Source organism: Sinocyclocheilus grahami, unplaced genomic scaffold (genome assembly GCF_001515645.1).
Source record: "Sinocyclocheilus grahami isolate Dianchi unplaced genomic scaffold, SAMN03320097.WGS_v1.1 scaffold1537.1, whole genome shotgun sequence".
NCBI classification, from domain to species: Eukaryota; Metazoa; Chordata; class Actinopteri; order Cypriniformes; family Cyprinidae; genus Sinocyclocheilus; species Sinocyclocheilus grahami.
In genome coordinates, this window is record NW_015506716.1 from 29,458 (window position 1) to 51,252 (window position 21,795).

At 35.8% G+C, this 21,795-nt stretch overlaps 1 protein-coding gene across 1 annotated transcript in view; it reads left to right on the plus strand.

The window, feature by feature from the left end:
- The window catches only part of LOC107571020 (CUB and sushi domain-containing protein 1-like), a gene marked incomplete at its 5' end in the record, with an annotated part of 105,079 nt that overhangs the window by 28,679 nt on the left and 54,605 nt on the right, over positions 1 to 21,795 (plus strand). The window contains 6 exons of the mRNA XM_016257306.1: positions 1,737 to 1,861; positions 3,415 to 3,511; positions 10,010 to 10,114; positions 17,604 to 17,722; positions 17,845 to 17,914; positions 18,034 to 18,150. Coding sequence (XP_016112792.1) covers positions 1,737 to 1,861; positions 3,415 to 3,511; positions 10,010 to 10,114; positions 17,604 to 17,722; positions 17,845 to 17,914; positions 18,034 to 18,150 — 633 coding nt within the window. The remainder of the gene's footprint in view (positions 1 to 1,736; positions 1,862 to 3,414; positions 3,512 to 10,009; positions 10,115 to 17,603; positions 17,723 to 17,844; positions 17,915 to 18,033; positions 18,151 to 21,795) is intronic.

Sequence of the window (21,795 nt, forward strand, 5' to 3'; positions counted from 1 at the left end):
CCCCCACCACCTTTTCAAGGGACCATAAGTAATTGGACAGTTGAATCAAAAGCCATTTCATGGACAGATGTGGGCTATTCCTTTGTTATTTCTACATCAATTAAGCAGATAAAAGTTCTGGAGTTGATTCTAAGTGTGCCATTTGCATTTGGAAGCTATTGCTGTGAAACTTAAAAACAAAACAGGAACATTAGAAGTGGCCAAATCAACAGTTTGGTACATTCTGAGAAAAAAGAACGCATTGGTGAGCTCAGCAACATAAAAAGGCCAGAACGTCCATGGAGGACAACAGTGGTGTATGATCGGAGGATCCTCTCCATGGTAAAGAAAAATCCTTTCACAACATCCAGCCAAGAGAAGAACACTCTCCAGGAGTAAGGTGTGTCTCTGTCAAAGTCTACAATCAAGAGGAGACTTCACAAGAGCAAATACAGAGGCTTCACCACAAGGTCTGATTAGACTGGTCTAGATTAGACCTGATCAGACCACTTCTAGAAAAGCATTCTTTGGACGGCTGAAATTAAGATCAACCTGTACCAGAATGACGGGAAGAAAAAAGTATGGAGAAGGCTTGGTACAGCTCATGATCCAAAGCATATAACTTCATCTGTGAAACATGGTGGAGCAGTGTGATGGCATGAGCATGCGTGGCTTCCAGTGGCACTGGGTTACTGGTGTTTATTGATGACGTGACAGAAGACAGAAGCAGCCGGAAGAATTCTGAAGTGTATAGGGACATACTCTCTGCCCAGATTCAGTCAAATGAACTTTTTATTTATGATTATATTTATTTGTCCAATTACAGTTAAGCCCCTGAAAATGGAGGGACTGTGTATAAAAATGGTTCTTTCTTTCTTTTTTTTTTATATATGTGACCCTGGACCACAAAACTAGTCTTAAGTCGCTTCGGTATATTTTTTAGCAATAGCCCAAAAAAAACATTGTATGGTTCAAAATTATGGATTTTTCTTTTATGCCAAAAATCATTAGGATATTAAGTAAAGATCGCATACCGTAAATATATCAAAACTTAATTTTTGATTAGTAACATGTATTGCTAAGAACTTCATTTGGACATCTTTAAAGGCGATTTTCTCAATATTTTGATTGTTTTGCACGGTCAGATTCCAGATATTCAAATAGTTGTATCTCGGCCAAATATTGTCCTATCCTAACAAACCATACATCAATGGAAAGCTTATTTATTCAGATTTCATGTGATGTATAAATCTTAATAAATAAAAAAAACTGACTCTTATGACTGGTTTTGTGGTCCAGGATCACATATATATCTATGAGTGGTAGGTTTAGGGGTAGGGTTATTATGTCTGTGGGAAGCCCTTAAAAAACATGGAAACCTATGTGTGTGTATGTAATAACATGCACATATGAATTGTTCAAAGTAAGGCAAGGAACATGCATTAAAAAAACGTCAACTTTGATTGTTGATCATGTTGACTTATGAATAATTTCTACAGCTTCTACAGCTATAAGGCTTTACAAAGGCAGTGACATAAGATTGTTTCTTGGGAAATATAAAGTGTTCCCAGAAAGACATTTCTCATGCAGAGAATGTATGTTTTAGCAGGGTGATGATAGCTTTGGTTCATGTTACCTCGGGCGTAATCGCATCTTGTCTCAAAAGAGTCTGCTGCCTTTCTCACAGGACTCAGTTCAGGCACTTGTGCTGTTCCATTCTCAGCATGAGCTCATTTTGCCTCTGTTTTGCTCCACAGTCCCATGCAGTGGGAATCTGACAGAAAGGAGAGGTACCATCCTCTCCCCCGGGTTCCCGGAGCCTTATGGGAACAGCCTGAACTGTGTGTGGAAAATCATTGTTACCGAAGGAGCTGGTATCCAGGCAAGTACAAAAGAGCCACGTGTGAACTCATCAAATGCAGTAAAGTTACACCTGCTGAAATGATAAGATGGAAAAGATTCCTTTGCATGCAGCAAGGGAGTGAATTACACAGGTTAAATTTAGCATTGTATAATGTGCTTTGTTGTTCAAACTAACTGTTTGTTTTATGTAAAAGATCCAAAAGAGATTCCAAATGTAGAGCATGCCCATAAATGAAAGTTAAGTTAAATCAGAAAAATATTGATTGTGGCATTGTATGCATTGTTGCTCCCCAGGCTCATTGGAAATACGTACCTCTACCAACATTTCTGCAAAAACACATACCTATACGCAGTTTCCAGTTGGAAATATACACTAGAGGCAGTACAACTCTGACAACTTTTATTCCTTTTCACACAAAGTATGATTTACAGGATCAGAGTTTCAATTAAGAAAGCCTAATTTTGGCACAATTACTTGCAGAATATTATGTTATCACTTCAAAACAATTGTATCATGCTGCAGGATTTGAAAACTGATACTTTTGAACATTAGTTTCACATATACAGCTTCATACAATTTAGATTTTCGAACACAGTTTGCTCGGTAGCTCACATTAGCTCTGGTACGAATCCCGTGAAACTACAGTTCGAAAAAACAACATTTGTATGCATTTGTTAATACTATCATGTAGGTTTAGGGTTGGGTTTGGTGTAGGGTGTATTTCTAACACGATAGAACATTAACGTTTTAGTGACACTCCCCAGACATTTGAATTTTGAACTGCCACAATATGTACCTGAAGCAACGTAATAAAAATGCAGCAATATGTGCCTGTACCAACATAATAAAAAATATGAAGTGATGAAAAAATACATGCAAAGAAAGCAAAGTAATTACAAAAGAAAAAGACACAGATGAACAGTGCTTGGACATTTTTAGGTATTCTGACAGCTGTATAAGGTATCCAAGTAAACATTTAGAAAATTAAAAGAAACAAATCAAAATAAATTTTACTGTTGACCCCGCATTGAGGTATCAAACATGTGCAGTTCGAAAAAATACAATGTCAGAATGTTAGATGCTCGACAGCAGACACCCAATCCTATACCTCATATAACTGCTGTTTTATTAGGTATTTCAAGTGCCATTTCAGCATTTCAAGTGGTGCTCTGAACTACTGATACTATAGAAAGATTGACTTTTTTTTTCTCCAAACAATCTCCACAGTTCAAGCAGACTATCAATACTAATCAATCAATAAAAAACAAAACAATTCAGAAATAGTAATGACATTAGCATATCCATGAGCAGACATTGACAACATTTAAATATCAACACCTATCCACCTATGAAGTAATTTACATATTGATGTGTTTAAGGTACAGTAGCACAAAGGTTAGGTTCAGATAGGGGGTGAAGAATTGTTGCATAAAACAAAATGACTGTTTTTTATTAAAGAAACCTTGGCTACGTTTATAAGCAATACTGCAAAACTGTGGCCATTACATGAGTTAATTTTAATTGTGCAGAATTTTGTCATTTCATAATGTGGATCTCCATTTTCTTGGCAGATCCAAGTCATGAGCTTTGCCACCGAGCATAACTGGGACTCGTTAGAAATCTATGACGGTGGAGATATGGCAGCTCCAAAGCTCGGGAGCTTTTCAGGTTCGTATTGTCTTTATTAATCCCCTTTTAATTGCTTATTTCAATAATAGTCTGTTGGAGTGATTCGGCATCTGATTTACAGAAGTTCTCCTAAAGCTCATTTGCATATCATGTAGTTCTTTAGAGCTCATTACAGTTTCATATTGCAATAAAACTGAGAGCCAATCCCCGCCACTGGTTTTATGCCCCTGGATTCTTGGAAGTGCTGCAATTAGCTCCAGTCCTGGAAGGCTGTCCATGTGCCGTCCCTTACATAACAGATGAATGCCCTCATTTTACATTTGGTTGATTAACAGTATCAATTCTTACAGCCTTTTGGGTTCCAGTTGGAAAACCACCAGTCACATTTATTTCATCCCAATTCATTATCACAATGTTCTGGACCAAAAAGCTGAATGTTTCAAATTGAAAGATTAAATGTTACGAGTATTATGAATACTCGCCATCATTACCGCTTGCATTTTAATGTGTAGTTTAGCTTTCTTTTCTTTGTTTGTTTGTTTGATTATTTATTCAAGTAATTCGTTGTTGGCATGCAATACTTTTGGAAAGTTGATATCTGTAACATTATATTTATTTAAAGGGGTCATATGATGTTGCTAAAAAGAACATTATTTTGTGTATTTGGTGTAATGAAATGTGTTTATGTGGTTTAAGGTTAAAAAAACACATTATTTTCTACATACTGTACATCATGTTTTCTCCTCTATGCTCCTTTCTGAAACGCGTCGATTTTTACAAAGCTCATCGGTCTGAAAAGCGAGGTGTGCTCTGATTGGCCAGCTATCCAGTGCGTTGTGATTGGCTGAATACCTCAAGCGTGTGACGAAAATGTTACGCCCAAACAAAAACTGTCTCGTTTATAATGTTTGACCCATTATAAACGAGGCATTTGTTGCTTCCAGTGGGGACATAATTACGGATTATAATGACATATACTGTCTTTTTACGCATTGCGTTGCATCGCGCCACGTAAACATAAAACCATGTCTGCATTTGGGATCGGAGAAATGACAAACAAGTGCTACTCTACACTGCTCAAAACTCGCGTTTGAATCATCAGTGGCAAATCCTTTAAATATGAAAACTTACTAACAGTCTGTGAGTCAGAACAGCCGGCATTGTAGTCTACTCTACCAGGATCAGGAAACAGTCCTCCATAAAATACGTTGCACACTGAATATTTGGGTTGAACTGTTCTGAAACAGTGTTGTAAATACAACTTAACCACTGATTTCTAGTCGTGTCCTCTTTTGGAAGGCCAAACAAAGTAGTTTCGCTTTCACTTTCGCTTTCACAACGAAACATTTGGAAGGCCAAACAAAGTAGTTTCGCTTTCACAACGAAACACAGCATCTCCACAACATGGCGGCGACGGCAACAGCGAGAATAAAAGTTACGTCTTCTTTCTTTGTGTAAACATTTGGGCTGCATTATGCAAATCTTCCCACATTGTGACGTAGACATGTGGGGGCATGTTAGAACGAGCCGTTTTAGGTAGGCGTGGTTGACTCTTAACTTTTATAAAGAATATCTCTTTGGATTTGAGACTTTAGTCTTTGCAACTTTACAGATCTTCTTTATGCACCAAGAGCTTGTAACACTCCAAAGAGAAAGGAAAAATTTAAATCGCATCATATGACCCCTTTAATATAACTGAGAGGCTGTATATGTAAAAATTGCCAGCATTTAAAATTAACATTAAGGATGGTGATAAAAAATAGTGAAAAAAAGAACTAGTTACCAGTTACATGTCCTAAGATTTCCCTAAAACATTCATATAAATGTTAACCTAGAAACATGATATTGATAAAAAAAAAAAAAAAAAAACTCAAAGCCCAAAAAGGCACATTATGTACCAACTACCCAAACTGTTTTAACAACTATGCATTCAAATATACAAAGTATATAATGAGAATCAAAAACAGACTACATCAAGATATTCAAAAAAGGAAAAAATAAATGACATAAATAAAATTACATACAAAAAAGTCGCACAGCAGGATTAGGAAGAGGGGCAAGATCTTCCTTTGAGAGAGGAGGCTTAACCTTTTTGGGGACTCTCCCGGTAGACAGAACCGTGGCCAGGCCTCTAGCTACACTTTCAACACGGCTGTAATGAACTCTGCCACACTATCATGCTGGTGAAAGGTCATCCAGCCAGGGAGCTCCGTCTGCTCTAAGGCATGTGTTCAGTGGCACTTCACACTGTCTAGCACTCCTCACCTTCACCAAGCCATATTATCAAAAGCCGAGAAGCTCTTTACATGCTAAACCATCTTCACCCGTTCTCCCGAGACACCTGACGCCAGTCTATGATTGAATTTGATGATAAAACGGTAATTTCCCCTCATTTAGATCTCAATGGTCCAAATTATAGAAGCCCGGAGTCATTTGTGAGCATTGGTAAGACATGGCAGGGAATCAGGAGCCAGTGTCATTAGGCATGGTGTTTGGCTGCCCATTAAAATGCACTCTTCGCTCTCCTGTCGCCTGCGTGTTCGCCTTTTATATCCCCCGCACACTCACCCATCACAATCGGCCATTTCATTCTTCCTCTAGTCACAAATCCATTAGGATAATACCCTTAATTAAACTGTCAGATATGTTTTGTGTTTCTGTCTCCCCACACTTTTCATCATTCGGGATTAATTGCGGCTCAACAAATACCAATTTAATTACAACTGCATGCACTCTTTGTGTGTCTTTAAAATATATTACTGTCATTGTTTACCTAATTCTGACTGCACGTTATGATTCTGAAGAGGAAACATGCTCGAGATCAGACTATAATCACTATTTCCCCAAAAGAGGCTTTTTATTTCCCAAAAATTATGGTGCATCTCCAAGTGTTCAGCAATGTTCCCTGCCCCTTTCGGCCTCTCTATAGAATCATATACTTATCATATATACAATCATATACATACGTATATAAGCATAGATTTATAAGATTTTGTCATGTTTTTTTTTTCTCCACCTTTTATTTTGTAAGGAAGACTCTTATGCTCAGCATTTATTTAACTAAATAAACGTAATAATAAGAGCTTGATTAATAATTAATAATGTATTAATAATTAATATTAATAACCAATAATAATTAATAATAAGTTGGCACCAAATCAGCATGTTGAAATGATTCAGAAGAAAACTGAGCTTTGCATCACAGAAATAAATTACATTTTAAAACATATTACAATAGAGAGTAGTTATTTTAAATTGTAATAATATTGCACAATAATGCAGCTTTTCCTGTATTGTTAATCAAAAAAAATGTAGCCTTGGTGAGCATAAGAGACATATAAGAGCATAAGATATTTCAAAAACATTAAAGAATATGAATTTAATCTAAGCATTTGACTGTTAGTGTGTGTGTATATATATATATATATATATATATATATATATGGTAACACTTTATTTTAAGGACCAAATTTTAGCTATTAATTCGTTTCTTATTAGCATGCATATTACTAGCATATTGGCTATTTTATATAATCCCAAGCATATCTCCCACAGCTTCAGTTGCACATTGAAAATGAATGGACATGTGGTTGGACTCCAGTTCAAACGCTGCCTGTTCATCTCACTTTTACCCCACACATTTTTTTGTCTGCCTTCTGCTTGCAGTTTTTTTTTCCCATCTGTGCGGGAGCAACATCAGTGCTCAGCTTAGAAGGAATATCGGTCTGTAGTGGTTCAATCCAATCGTGGGCATGTATTTCACAAAGAATCCTTCTTCTCAAATCCCCTTAATCTGTGAGGATGCATCACTCCTTGTCCTATTTGCCATCCAATGTGATTCAGTACTGTAAATGTAACATATTCTGTCTGGCAAAGTCCATTTAAGCTCATCCGAGTCTCATCTGAGCGTTTTAAGATCCTCTCTAGATTGCCTTGTCCCTAATAGAGATGATAGACTGCTGAATAGCTGGACACTAGATGAGCTCTACGGAGCTGTCAAACTTCATCCACAAATTATTAGTCAAATCATTCAAGCGCAAAAGGAGCATTTTTCAGGCTTCGGTCATCAGTCTAATGTACTTGGACTTGGATCGACTGGAGTATTAGCAGTCAGAATGGCAGGATGTTTTAAATGCAAAAGATGCCGGGGAACCATTTCCTGGCAACTGCATGACACCATTTTGGGCATTTGTGTAAAGATATAAACAAGCCATGTATGAATAAATGCTACAGATGTGAGTTTGAAAGAAATCTTTCTTCTCAAACTAAACAGTTCTCTAAGCGCATGCCATGGCTATGTGGGTGTATTTAAGCATTCATCCCGAGTTGCTATGCGGCGGCATACTAAGGCACTGAATACTATAAACAGTATTTGTTGATTCTTTTTACAATCTTGTTTACTCCAAGCTTATTTACTTGTACACAGTATTTGAATTGTACCTTCATTCCCACAGGGAGATAAAAAAGAATATGGGTAAAAGCAAATGAGCTCAAAGGAGAAAAGAAGCTGGGAAGCCTGCAGGAACCTGAGATGTTGGATTCTGATGTGATGCATTGCAGAAATGTTCATTTTTATGCCAGAACTCAATTTCATGTATTACCGTAGTGTTGTGAGATGCAGCTGTCCAGTTTTTAACATTATAAACAGCCTGTAATGTTGCCCTAAGTGAGACGGTAAGACTTTGCAATAAGGTTTCATTTGTTAACATTAGTTAAATACATTAATTAACATGAACTAGCAATGAAAAATACTTCCAAAGAGTTATTAATCTTAGTTCATGTTAATTTCATCATTTACTACTCCATTATTAAAATCAAAAGTTGATAAAAATATTTGTATTTTATTAACATTAACACAGATTATAATTAAATAATGTAACAAATGTTTTGCTCATTGTTAGTTAATGTTAGTTAATGTGTTAATGGGAACTTATTGTAAAATGCTGCCAACATTTTTTATTTTTTTTAGCCTGAAGGCCTGTTCTAATTTGAAATGAATTTGTCACAAACATTAATGCAATATCCACATTGTCTGTTCAGATCAATCAGTGCGGAAAAAAATGGAATTAAAATGCAGATATACTCTGACAAATAGCTTAACCTACTTAACCAGTACCATCCAGATGTTTGTATTGCATGCCATTTATCAGAGAACACTAAACACAGGAACTGCTCACTATCCATCTTCACTGCCGGCCTTGTTGCGATTCTTTCCAAGCAGTATGCATTTTAAAATTTAACCTGGTGCAGTATTTTGGATCATAAACATGCACTGTGATTTTATTATTATTATTATTTTTTTCAAACTGAGGGCCGACTCAGTATTATTTGTGTGGTAATTGATATCAGGCCACATGTCAGTGGAGCACAACTTGTATTGAACCTAGAACATTTCTTTAACACATGTCTGCCCACATTTACTTATCAGTGCCTGTTCAGTGTTCAGCAACTTGGTAGGAATGTCTTAATGATACAGCCTGTTGAATTCTGTATGTTGAGGTAGAAAATAGTTAATTACAACTATTTTGGTGCTAAGAAACATTTTCAAAAATGATAAATGTCAAAAAAAGTGTAGGCTAAGAGTAATAAAATATGACATTATAGAAAATATGTTCCATATTAAAGTCAACATGAAATCAAAATTTCACATTTCTGGTCTTAATGTGAAATGATTGTAATATTAACTGTATAAAACTGTAAAAACAATTCTAAAGTAAAAACCTGTTAATTGGTGTTTCTTCATAGTTTCCACAAAATGTACAGGTTGTTCTATAAATGTGTTTTGAGTTTTGGATGAATTTTTACCGAACCCTATCTTTTTTTTTTATTTTTTTTTTACAGTGAACAATTTATCAGTTCACTCCTTGATCTGCCCTTCCAATTGCCTGACTCTATTCTAATACATAATGCCTGTTTTTCACAATCCAACCAATTCCATGGATAAAATCAAATCCCGGCCAACAGTTTTTCTCCCCCGTTTCACTCGAAAATCTGTCGCATTATGAATAGTCGCATTTCATGTTGACTTCAAGGATGTTATATAGTATTCATGACATTTTCTCCATGTATTAAATATGTCACACTCTGTATTGGTTATGTCCATATATGTATAAGCAGAAGGAAAGTCCTCTGCTTTGAATCCAGAGTGGCAGTAGCTGTTTTGCTTTTTAGTCTGATGATAAGTGACTCTTCCCTCTGAGCTGTGATGAAAGTTCCCCCCTGAGAGCTCAGAAGGATAGCGACACACTTCAATGACTAACGCCTGTCAAACATTTCCTTTTTGCCATCCCTTTTTACTTGACTCCCCTTTTCATTTGGCTGATGTCCAAACCGGGCAAGTCTTTCACAGGAGCAATACGTGATTAACAGCTGCTTATCTCCCTTTGCCCTTTTGTTCCTGCATGTGTGCACGCACTCATCATTTAGCTACTGTGTTGTGTGTGTGTGTGTCAGCGCTGGAATGAGAACACATTGTCCTTGTGTGTGATTACTCCAGCCCTTTTCCTGCTCATGCCCCTTTCTGGTGTTATCTTCCAGGTACAACAGCTCCAGCCTTGTTGAACAGCACCTCCAACCAGCTTTACCTGCACTTCCATACAGATATCAGTGTCGTCGCGGCTGGATTTCACCTTGAGTACAAAAGTGAGTATAGAACATGTCACTATGGTGCTTTCATTATCCCGAACCCTCGGCCCTTGGTAACAGTCCAGAGCAAGACTCGCCGCTACATTTCACCAGCAAACACACACACACATGGCAGGGACACGAACACACACGTACACACACTGAGCTGTATTTTTTTCTCCTTTCGCCGCTCTGCTGCCAGGTAAAGGCAGAAGACGGCGCACCCCAGCTTTCATTATTTGCTCGGCCGTGGCGTCTGTGTTTGGTGATACCAGCTCGAAGAAAATTGGAAAACAATGGGGATCCAGTTCAACCTTACATGGTTCATAAAAATCTTGAAAAAAATGTTCTAAGTATATTTTCAATCGTACATTTTTTGTTCAGTGTCATCTACAGTGGCCTAATAGGTAGCAAAGAAAAAATTGAACATGAACTGAAATGAATGTGTCAGATAAGGAGACATACAAAATGTAAAAAAAAAACACTAATGACTAATAAACATGACAAAAATGCACAACAAAATTGCTACAACTTTAAAATTAAAGTGAAAACAGAAAAATAAAGTCTCATTCAAATAGTAAGTTGGCAAAGGTGCAAATACTAAATCTTCTGGCATGATTAAAGTTTTTATTCCAATATTTTTCTTGTTAACTGAACAACAGGAGCGAGGGTTTTAAACATCAATAAAATGCGTAGACCCTTTTCTGTTCTCAGATAATACACTAAAGTATTAAATGGATTTTGCAGATGACGGTTATTACTTTTTTATGGATGGCTATTAATAATTACGTTTACAATTTAAAATTCAGAACTAAAATATAACTGAAAAAGTTCATCTATCTACAGTATTATGCATCTGTTAGATTTTATATTTACTATTTGAACACCCACAAATAAATGCATATTATTTATATTTTCTGAACCATTCTTGCAATGACTTTTAACCAGCTGCCAGTGATTTTTAATGGTTGTATGAAGTCAGTTCCCCTCAAGTTCACACAGGTGTAGCAGAGTGTCCACAGGATTAGTTCATTATGTAGCTACTTTCTATCAGTAAGGTAAACTTTGGTGTCCGTTACCATTCCTAAACCATTTTAAGCAATATTATTATTATTAATATTATTTATTTTTATTTTTTAAATTATTATTTTAAGAATAATTGTATGTGTATTGGGTTGGTAATTTTGGCCTGTCCCACCTCAGTGGTCTTGATATTCTTGACTGTATCAAAAAATCGAAACCGTACAAAATTATCATTATTTTGACATGATCTGTTGAATTAATATTTATTTATTTATGTATTTATATTAATTAATTAACAGTATTAAATCAAGGGTCAAAACGAAAAGAAAAGAAAAGACAAAAAAAACACACCTTTAATATTTAGTTTGATAGCATGAGGTTAGCACTCAGCATTTTTCACTAATAATTTGCTGGGAGGGAATCAATCAATCAATACAATTTTAAAAAGCAAATGTGATTTCTCAATGTCACTGTCCCTTCAGACTTGATCTGAATTAACCCTGAGTTCCAGTAGTGCCAGTTTTTCTCTACCAACATTCATTTTGAGCTTGTGTGTGTGTGTGTGTGTGGGGCTTTTTATTGGTACTTATAAAGCATGTATCCTGCATGACCATATTCTACATCCTTAATCCTGCCCAATACCTACATTTAACAACTACATTACTACATATTAATAAGCAGCAAATTAGGAGTTTATTGAGGCAAAAGTCATAGTTAATGATTTATTAGTAGTGAGAATTGGACCTTAACATAGTGTGACTGAAATTACTTACAAATTATGAACTGTGAGTGTTTAAGTTACTCAGTTAATAATAAAAGCCAAACAACAGTTAGTGACAAAAACATGCTTCTCGTTGTATTATTGTGTATACAGTCAAACCAAAATGTATTCAGACACCTAAAGTGTAAAAAAAATAGTAAAAAAGTACAAAACAAAGTCAAACATTGTCTATGGTCTCTGAATAATTTTTGGTTTGACTGTATTATTGTCAAGGTTATTAATGTAAGTACGTAAGTGAGTAAATAAGTGAATAAATCAATCAATCAATAAAACACTTACTGAAGCATGAATTGATTTTACTATATAATAAATCAATTAGAGTTTTAAAAAAAATAATACTGAAAATGTACTAGCTAAATGCATTTTGTTATGGTATTGGTTCAAACCTTAATAATCTTTTGTATTTTTACAACTGAATTTCACCACAAACAACAGCGTATCTATAATATGAAAGTGCAATTTTCACTAGAAGATTTTGTTTATTTTTTAAGACATATTTCATTTCTAAGACAATTTCAAAATTATTCTTCATTTTTTATCTCAATGTCGTTTTAAAATGTACATCATTTGCAGCTTTTTTTAATGTACCATTAATTATAATTATTATCTCATTTGTAAGTCGCTTTGGATAAAAGCATCTGCTAAATGACTAAATGTGAATGTAATGTAAACGTACTAAACAAAGGAAAAAGAAGAACACCAGAAAAATGTACAAACCCCATAATAATTTTTGTTGTCAGTAAAGCTAGCCATGTTTCCTTTAATTTGTTAAATAAAGATGCTTTTTAGACAAACTGAACAAAACAGTTTTAAATTGCAAACAACAACTATTGATTAAACTGGTATAAAAATTCACTTTTTTAAATAAATGGCATGGTAATTTCACCTTTTTCAGTGCATGTGAATAATAAAACTATTATTTTTTCTTGTTGTTTGTGTAAGATAAATGTTGTTCCTTATGACTTTAACCCAGAAACATCAAGTAGAAATGGAAATGTACTTACTGAAATGGAACGGACAAAAAAAAAAAAAAAACTCCAACGCTAAGAGGGACTTTGCCTTTTCTTTTCAGGACCATCACATGCCACTCAGCTTAATAGATGTTGCAACATTAGCGTTGTTGAAAATTTGAGAATCATGTTGACTCTGACTTACTGGAGGGCTATGAATAAAGATGAAATGGGGTGAAAAAATTAGGGTCTTGGCAAACTGTTTAATTTTGCAGCATCGCCATCAGCTTTGAGCTGTCATCTTTGGCTCAGCTCTCAGAACATAAGCCCTTTCCCTGCCCAGTTTCATAGTACATCCTCCAAGAGACCCTACGGTAAAACACGTGAGAAATTCTGCTTCAGCATTACAATGAAAACGACTGTGTCATTTAAAATGCATTTATATATTGATCCAATCGGAAATCATAGTTTCCAGTTTAAACCTGTGTTGCTCAGTTTGTCTAAAACCAAATAACTCTCACCACAAACAAACAAATAAATAAATTAATTGTTTATTTGTTTGTTTAATGCTGCAGTCTGTAACTTTTTTTGGTTATTAATTATCCGAAATCAATATTTGAGCAAGTACATAACCAGCCAGTGTTCAAAACTATCGCCTTACTTTAGCCCGATTCACAACGGTCAGCTTCTAATAATGGGGTACTTTGAGTGGTACAGGTAGGTTTTCGCGGGAAATTCGAGCATGCTGCTGCGTCATTACGTCACTTCTGTAAACATAAAGAAGTTGTCCCGGCTACTAGGCTATCGCATGTGAGGATCCTGCAGGTGGCCGATCGTTTGTAGCCTTTTCTCACGGGAGCTAGAATAATTAAATGTATCATTTTGATGGCGGATTGTAATCGAGAAAGGATTATGTGTTTATGAAACACATGTGAATGAAATTAAATTATATTCCAGTTATAAATGTGCTTCTGATTACAGATAGCCTGGGATTACACAAGATGTGTATTTTAAAGACAACCAGTTCGAAGGGAGCATAGTTAGCTTTTTCGGTTAAGAATTTCTTAATATGAAATTCGAATGGTATTGACAATCAGAGATTAGACTGTACAGAAATTGAAATCTACATGCTAATACATACTCATAGTCACGCAATGCTGATGCTGTTAACATTAATAATTTGAGAATAAAGTATAACAATAATAATAATTTGCATGGTTTGATGTGATATGAGCTAATTTTAGATTAAAGATTACAATCTTTAAATTAAATCACCATTGGTAGCACGATTTATTGTAATGCTGTTTGCCTCAGTTGGTCAGAACAAACGTGGCAGACTTGTTACTTGTTCAGATGACAATATACGGTGAAAATTCTTATTTGGGTCATATATTCCAAGACGTAGGCTAGAATCTGTGATTGCGAAGTACAGTATCTACACTGGTGCGGTGACTGACTGCCACACATACTCCTCAAAACATTAGATTAATCTGCGCTGGAGCCGCGCCAGAGCACAACCCATGTAAGGAAGATAATTCCACAAAAAGCTGCAATTGCAGGTTTTCAAACAGAGATGGTGACAAAGAGGCAAAACTTACGGACTGCAGCTTTAAATTGTATTTTCACTTGTCACCAGAATGTTAATGAGCAGAAAATATACTAACTGGAAAATTAGCGTGGGTTTAATAGGTATTAATAGGTATTTGGTGTTTATAATAAGTAATCTTGGTACAATAGGTTCCATTTGTTAACATTAGTTAAGTACATTAGTTTACCTAATCTAACAGTAAAAAAATATTTCTAAATCATTTATTAATCTTAGTTAATGTCGATTCCTACATTTACTAATACATTATTAATATATATATATTTTTTTATTAATAAACCTGAGCTATTAATATATTCATAAAAACTGTGACAAATGTATTGCTCATTGTTTGTTAATGTCACATAATGCATTAAATATAGTTAACAAATGGAACCTTATTTTCAAGTTTTACCATACATATTCAAAATGTAAGGTTTGGTTTATTTATTTATTTATCCAAATTACTTATCTCTCTCTCTCTCTCTCTCAATCTCTCTCTCAGTGTACGATGCAGTATGATTCTCTTCAGATCTTAAATACAGAGTTCTGGCATGAAACTCTAGATGGCGCAGTCCGATAGGTCTAACTCAATCTGACCTAATGAGATCTTTATCACATGGCACAGCTGATTGGTTCTCTCCTGTGTTGTTAGCCAATGAGCTCGCTGCTCAACATTCAAATTTATGACTAGTGCTTGCTGTAGCAGTTGCAGCTTGCTTCAGAAACCCTCCACCTTCCCCAGCTCCACCTGCATAGATCTGCTAAGAGGTGATTCATGTGTGCTATATGGCAGTGCTTAATTTGTAAATTAAACTTTGCCGTATCCAAATGAGCAGTTAAAAGGCACCGTGACCGACACTGACAATGCGACTTCAGTTTTCCCGGAACAGGTGATGACACAACCATAAGAGCATCGTTCACAAGTTTCTGCATGGACCTAACTATACAGCCTAGGTTTTCAAACCCTGGGTCAAAAATGGGTTGCCAGGATGTAAGGTAAATATAGGATGTAAGGCAAATATATGTAAGTTACATTAAAATTAACAAAATTTGTTTCCATAAAATTAAAATACATCCTAATCATAATCTATATAGAAAAGGTATAAATATGCAAAATATATCTGACATAAATAATTAACAGATATAAAACAGATGTGAGGCGCGGTGATCCGCAAACAATTTCACGGAAAGGGTTACCGAGAACCGAGATGACAGAACGCACACCTGTTTGTTTGCTTAATTACAAAAACACAAATGTTCTTTTTATTGCAAGTGTGAAAAAATAAAAGTAAACATTTACATTTAGTCATTTAGCAGACGCTTTTATCCAAAGCGACTTACAAATGAGGACAATGGAAGCAATCAAAATCTATTAAAGAGCAATGATAAGCAAGTGCTATAACAAGTCTCAGTTTAACGTAGTACACGTAGCAAGGTTTTTTTTTTAATTATATTATTAGGCCTAATAAATAAAAAGAAAACATAGATAGAATAGAAAAAGAATAGAGCACGCTAGTGTTAGAGGCCTTTTTTGCTTTTGTTAATTGTATAATAAATAAAAAGAAAAGAAATAGATAGAATACAAAAAGAATAGATAAGCCAGTGTTAGTTTTTTAAAATTAGTATTATTATACTTTTTTTTTTAACATTTTGCGGGTTGTTTTACTCTTATCTGTATGACCAAAAATGGAGTATATGTGTCAGCTGTTTGATCGTGCCGGCACCTTGCACACACACACACACACACACACACACACACCACATATTCTAGCAATTCAAATTTGCCATCGCAGTCTGTTCATTATCAGAATAAAATACAGTCAGCCAAACATATCGATTTAAAGAATCCGTAGTATAACCGGTCTACAGCTGCTGTTATGCCAAGCACATTTTTAGGCATGTGAAGAGGATGATTTTTTCACACGAATGAAGCCTAGTCTACATTATAAATAATAGTTTAACATTGAAATACATTACGAATATGGAAACATTGGCTTTGTGCCACATGAGAGAGGTACATGAGCCCAACGGTACTTTCAGTTTTGCTTTGTTTTGGTTTCTTTAGCTTTATATTTTTTCATTCTTGATCTGTTCTGCATACCGTTACATGTAAATTATTTGTTTTGGAGTGAGAGAAACTAGGCTATGATTATAGTGTTTATAATGTTTATACATTATACTATTTCACTTTATTTGGTATTTCTGGTATTATTACATTCTCTCCAAATGTTCCGCTGCTCACGAAAGAGAGAGTGAGTTAAGCAGCAGCACCAATCAACGAGAGCGAATTTGAAAGAAAAGCTGATTGGTCAATAATATGTTGAGGACCAATACATAATCTACAAATCATGCTCCAAATACATCTACATAAACCCGCAATCGCTCTGTCTCATATGCATGCATGCACTGTCACGATCTAATGCACTTGTTAATGCCGGATCTTTAAAAACAAATACCAGAACGCAAAAATCCAAAATCTGACATTTTCCGGAAACATGATCCAGCTCAAATTAAGCACTGCTATATGGGGGTTATTTCATATATGTAATATTTGCAGCAGCAATATTTCTTACATGCTCACAACAGCATATTGTTGATGTATTGGCAGTAGCAAGTCTCGGTACGTGTTCTGCCGCAGCAGCAGCGTAGCAGATCTATTTTGCCAAATACATTAACATTGTCATGTACATTACCATGCCAAACCCTCCGAGAGTTGTCATGACAGAACTGTGTTTTTCCCTTAATGTATTATTGGTTGAGTTGTAGTGACCATCATAGGTCACAAAAGCCAATAGTCTCTTTTCGTATTTTGTTTGTATATATGAGTGATTTTTGCAAAAACACAGAAAAAAGCACTTTCACTCTCACAGAAGCGTTATGCCACCCGTCGTGTGGCATATCTCAAGAAGAGGAATGCAGAAAGCACGGTCTCAGAAACCACACCACAGCCGTCGCCATGGCAACAGCCTCGCACAGTCTATTACGGTCCTGAATTTACTTGCTGAAATCGAGTGGATAAAAGGCAGCATAAAATTACAATGAGCACATGCGTTCAGATGATTAGGAATACCTGACACTATAATTTTACCCCTTTATGAGAGCTGTGGTGTAACATGCTGAATCTATGTTAGGAACATGTCTTAATGCCTTCTCTGACCCATTTAGCCGTAGGACTGACGACCTGCCCGGAGCCCGTGATACCGGCCAATGGCATCAAGAATGGCGACAGGTACATGGTGAACGAGGTTGTGTCATTCAGCTGTGAGCCGGGGTATGTGCTTCAGGTGAGTTGCTGATTATCCGCAGCCCTGACACACAAATACAACATGCTGCACCTGCACACGGTAGAAAAGTGCAAAAAAAAACAAGACGGAGAAGCTGTATCATGTGATCTCTTGTCTTCCAGGGACATTCTCACATAACGTGTATGCCGGGAACCGTGCGTCGCTGGAACTACCCCCCTCCGCTCTGTATCGGTGCGTTTTTCTATAATAAGTAGATTGCAGATTTTTTTTTTAACCATATGGCTTTTTCATAGTTTTTAATATTCAAACACCCAGGGCATTTTCTTTTATTTCTCCTTATGTTTCTTCAGCGAAGTGCGGCGGGACCCTGTACAATATGAGCAATGTGGTCCTGAGCCCGGGTTTCCCTGGGAACTACCCCGGAAACTTGGACTGCACCTGGAGAATCGTGCTACCTGTTGGATACGGTGGGTGCGCCGAGAGCTAATACAGAATCATCTGTCTGGAGATTACAGCTTCAAATGCTTTCTCTCAAGGAGTCTTTCCCCTTCAGTTTGTACATTGCAGTGTGCTGGTACCGATGACCAGAGTTGAGGGAGAACTAACTTAAAATAGTGAATCTGCTGATATGTTTATTTTCTTCAAGGGCTAGTTTATCAAAAAAAAAAAGTGTCATCATTTACTCAGTAACATGTTGTTCCAAACCTGTATGAAGTACTTTCTTCTGTTAAACACAATAGAAGATACTTTGACGAATTTTGGTAACCAAACAGTTGCTGGTAGACATTGATGTTGATGTTTTTTTTTTTTTTTTCATACTATGGAAGTCAATGACTACCAGCAACTGTTTGACTTCCAACAGTTTTCAAAATATGTTCTTTTGGGTTCAGCAGAAGAAAGAAACTCATAGAGGTTTGGAACAACTTCGAGGGTGAGTAAATGATGACAGAATTTAATGGATTCTCCTGGTCTTATTGTAAACTAATAATAAACATTAAATTAACATAAACATAAAAATGCCTCCACCTCTGATGCAAGATTCATTTTTGGATTATGTCATAGACTTCTCACTCTCATTACAACCCATTCTAGTATGTTAGACTTAGTTTCATTTTTTTTTTTTTTTTGCCAAATCCTGTAGAAATACATCACTTTACAGTAGTAATGGTAGGTAAAATTTTTCACCAACAAGAAGACCTAATTTTAGCAAACTGGCTTACTCATGTAATTACTCGGACCCTACACAACATTTGCATTTGTGTTGTCAGAAAATAATAGTTAAAATGTGAATATTCGATTAAAGCTTGCTTTTGTTCAAAATCAGAACACATTTCTTTTAATGGTATTTAAATTTGCATTCAACTCAATGCGTCAAAATGGTTTTACAACGTTAAACATAGAAATTCACTTGTGTTCCATGAATGACGCCCATTGAATTTGTTGCATGTGTAAACTCATGCATTAGGTACCCATATTTACCCAGAAACAAGACAGCATCACGCTGAATACCATCAGACATAAAATGATACTTCCTTTCCATTTGTTGTTCTGCTACTTGACACAAGGGCGTTATTTGGTTTCATTTATCTCAACTTTTAAGATGTGGTTTGAGCAGTCGATGCAACTCTCTGAAGTCATTTAGTCGTAGCCCGCCTCACAGTTCAAATGAGTTGAGAACAAAAGAACCATTCCAGATGTTAACAAGGTAATTGCATGTCATTTAAAAAAGCCATTCACACTTATCCTGGAGTGCAACTATTTATTTTCCAACCCCCTCTAACTTGGAAGAAAACAATGTAACATTGAGATATCCAAAAGCAATTTTCTGCCTTATCGAGCAGCCACTGCACAAGCAAGAGCAAGAACCATCATGTTTCCGCTGTGTAGCAAAAAATGCATTAGCTTTCACTGTTAACAGGCTACAATAATTTGAATAAGACACACAGATGGCTTTGCTGGTGCTGATTATAGCTTTTAGGACAGTCTGAATAAGCAGAGTTAAGTGCAGTTAGAGGATAGCACCGCATCAGAATGACAATAAAGCTAATGTTTAAAAGAGCTGCCCAAGGCGTCTCAGAGAGACGCATGCTTTCAGTGAAAGCGACTGACTTGTTTGATTCTTTTGTTGTCGTATCATCCAACTATCTTCTTTTATGTAATGAATGTTAAGTTCAAATCTTGTGGTTGGAGACAAAGACAGAATAATTGTTGAGGATGAGGTGAAGTTAATGATGCGTAATTGTAAAATTTCGCACTGGCATCTTTCCTGTGCTATTTCTTGCTGGCTTGGAGGAGCTACACATTGATGAATTTAAGTGACAGCTACGGAACCAGAAATAAACAAAACCCCTTCCGCCCACCACACAAAACACTGAAATGCTGGCAACACTTGGACTCCAATTTACTGAAGAAGAAGAAGAAGAAGAAGAAGAAGAAGAAGAAGAAGAAGAAGAAGAAAAAAAGCTTTTTAATTAATATAGATGATGCTCTTGTGTGAGGTAAATAGTTCAGAAGAGAGTGGAAGGAGAGCAGCACATGTATGTAGAAATACAGCAGTTACTGTTAATGGCGACTGGTTGAGAGTTTTTTTAATAAAGTGAAAAAGATTTTTGCATCCATATTTGACCCTGGTGTGGACCCCAGGATGGGAACCGCTGGTGTAGGCTATATGCCTGGGTTTAGTTGGCTACCTCACTATGCAATATGTTTCATCATACATGCGTCGAAATCGATATGTATTATGATACATCACAAAGTATCATGACCAGGCCATTAAAAAATAAATAAATTACAAAATAAAATAAAATCTTCTAAATAGTCAGTACTGTCAATTGAATGCCTCAAAATGTCATATTTTAGTCTTGAAAGAGACTTACCAAATTGACAAACTCAATCAAAGCGTATGTTTTTAGAAAAAAAAAACAGAGAGGGAACAGAGACTCAAAGCATGCAAAGAGAGTGAATGTGCGGGTCTCTCTGTCTCGAGCTGAGTCAGAGCAGAGTTTATGAGAACTGCCGGTACGCAAAATTCATTGCCGGCACTCTGAACAGCATAACACATAAGCACTGTCAGTAATGCAAGAGGTTAGAGGCACAATAGATCAAAAAATGTCTTGCTGCCCCCATCATTTTGCACCGTAGGTTTGCAACCATCTATGTCTGTGTATGCTGTGTATGGATGTAGTTACTGGGAAATGATGTCTTGTTACATTAGCATTAACATAATTTTAAGTAAGTTTAAGTAAGCTGTAGAATTCATATTTTTATGTCATTTTATGTCATTAAATTTCCCCTATGCTGTCTTTTCACATCCATAAGATTGAGTTCATCTTCAAAATAGAAATGAAGGTATTTTCAATGATATCTGAGAGATTTCTGTCCCTCCACTGAAATTCTATTCACCATCAAAACTTTAATGGTTCCAAATCTTTATAAAGACACAGTAAATATAATCCATATGAATCGTGCGGTTTAATCCAAGTCTTCTGAAGAGACACGATCCATTTATATGTTGAACAACAGATTTCATTTGGTTTTTAATTCATATATAAAACTGATCAACACATATATAAACTGAAACTCAAAAGAACAATCCTCATTGTCTCTTGTGCATCAAGCACGTTTGAAAAGGCCCAAATTAAATCTTTTCATCACGCTATATAAAGCAATTGTGTCTGTTCAGATTAATTGGATTTAACCATTCGATTCATATGGATTACGTTTCTTAATACTTTTTGAAGCGTCAAATGACTTTCAATGGAGGGACAGAAATCTTTAATTTCATTAAAAAATATCTTCATTTGTATTTCAAAGATGAACAAAAGTCTTATAGATTTGGAATGACATGAGGGTGTGTAAACGATAACAGTTTTCATTTGAATAACTAATACTCCACAAATCTGTGAAGTCCATGTCAGCTTGAGTGATGCTGTTATTAAAGTAAAAAGGCACAAACAAAATACTTTCTAAAATCCATATAAACCACATTTTCACTTAAATTTGATGCTGATAAATGAAATATCTGGAGTCTGTAGGATAAAAGACAAAAAAAAGTCTAAAGTTTTTTAGTAATATGCTAGTTCCCTACCTGTTTTCCCACAGTTCACAGGAAG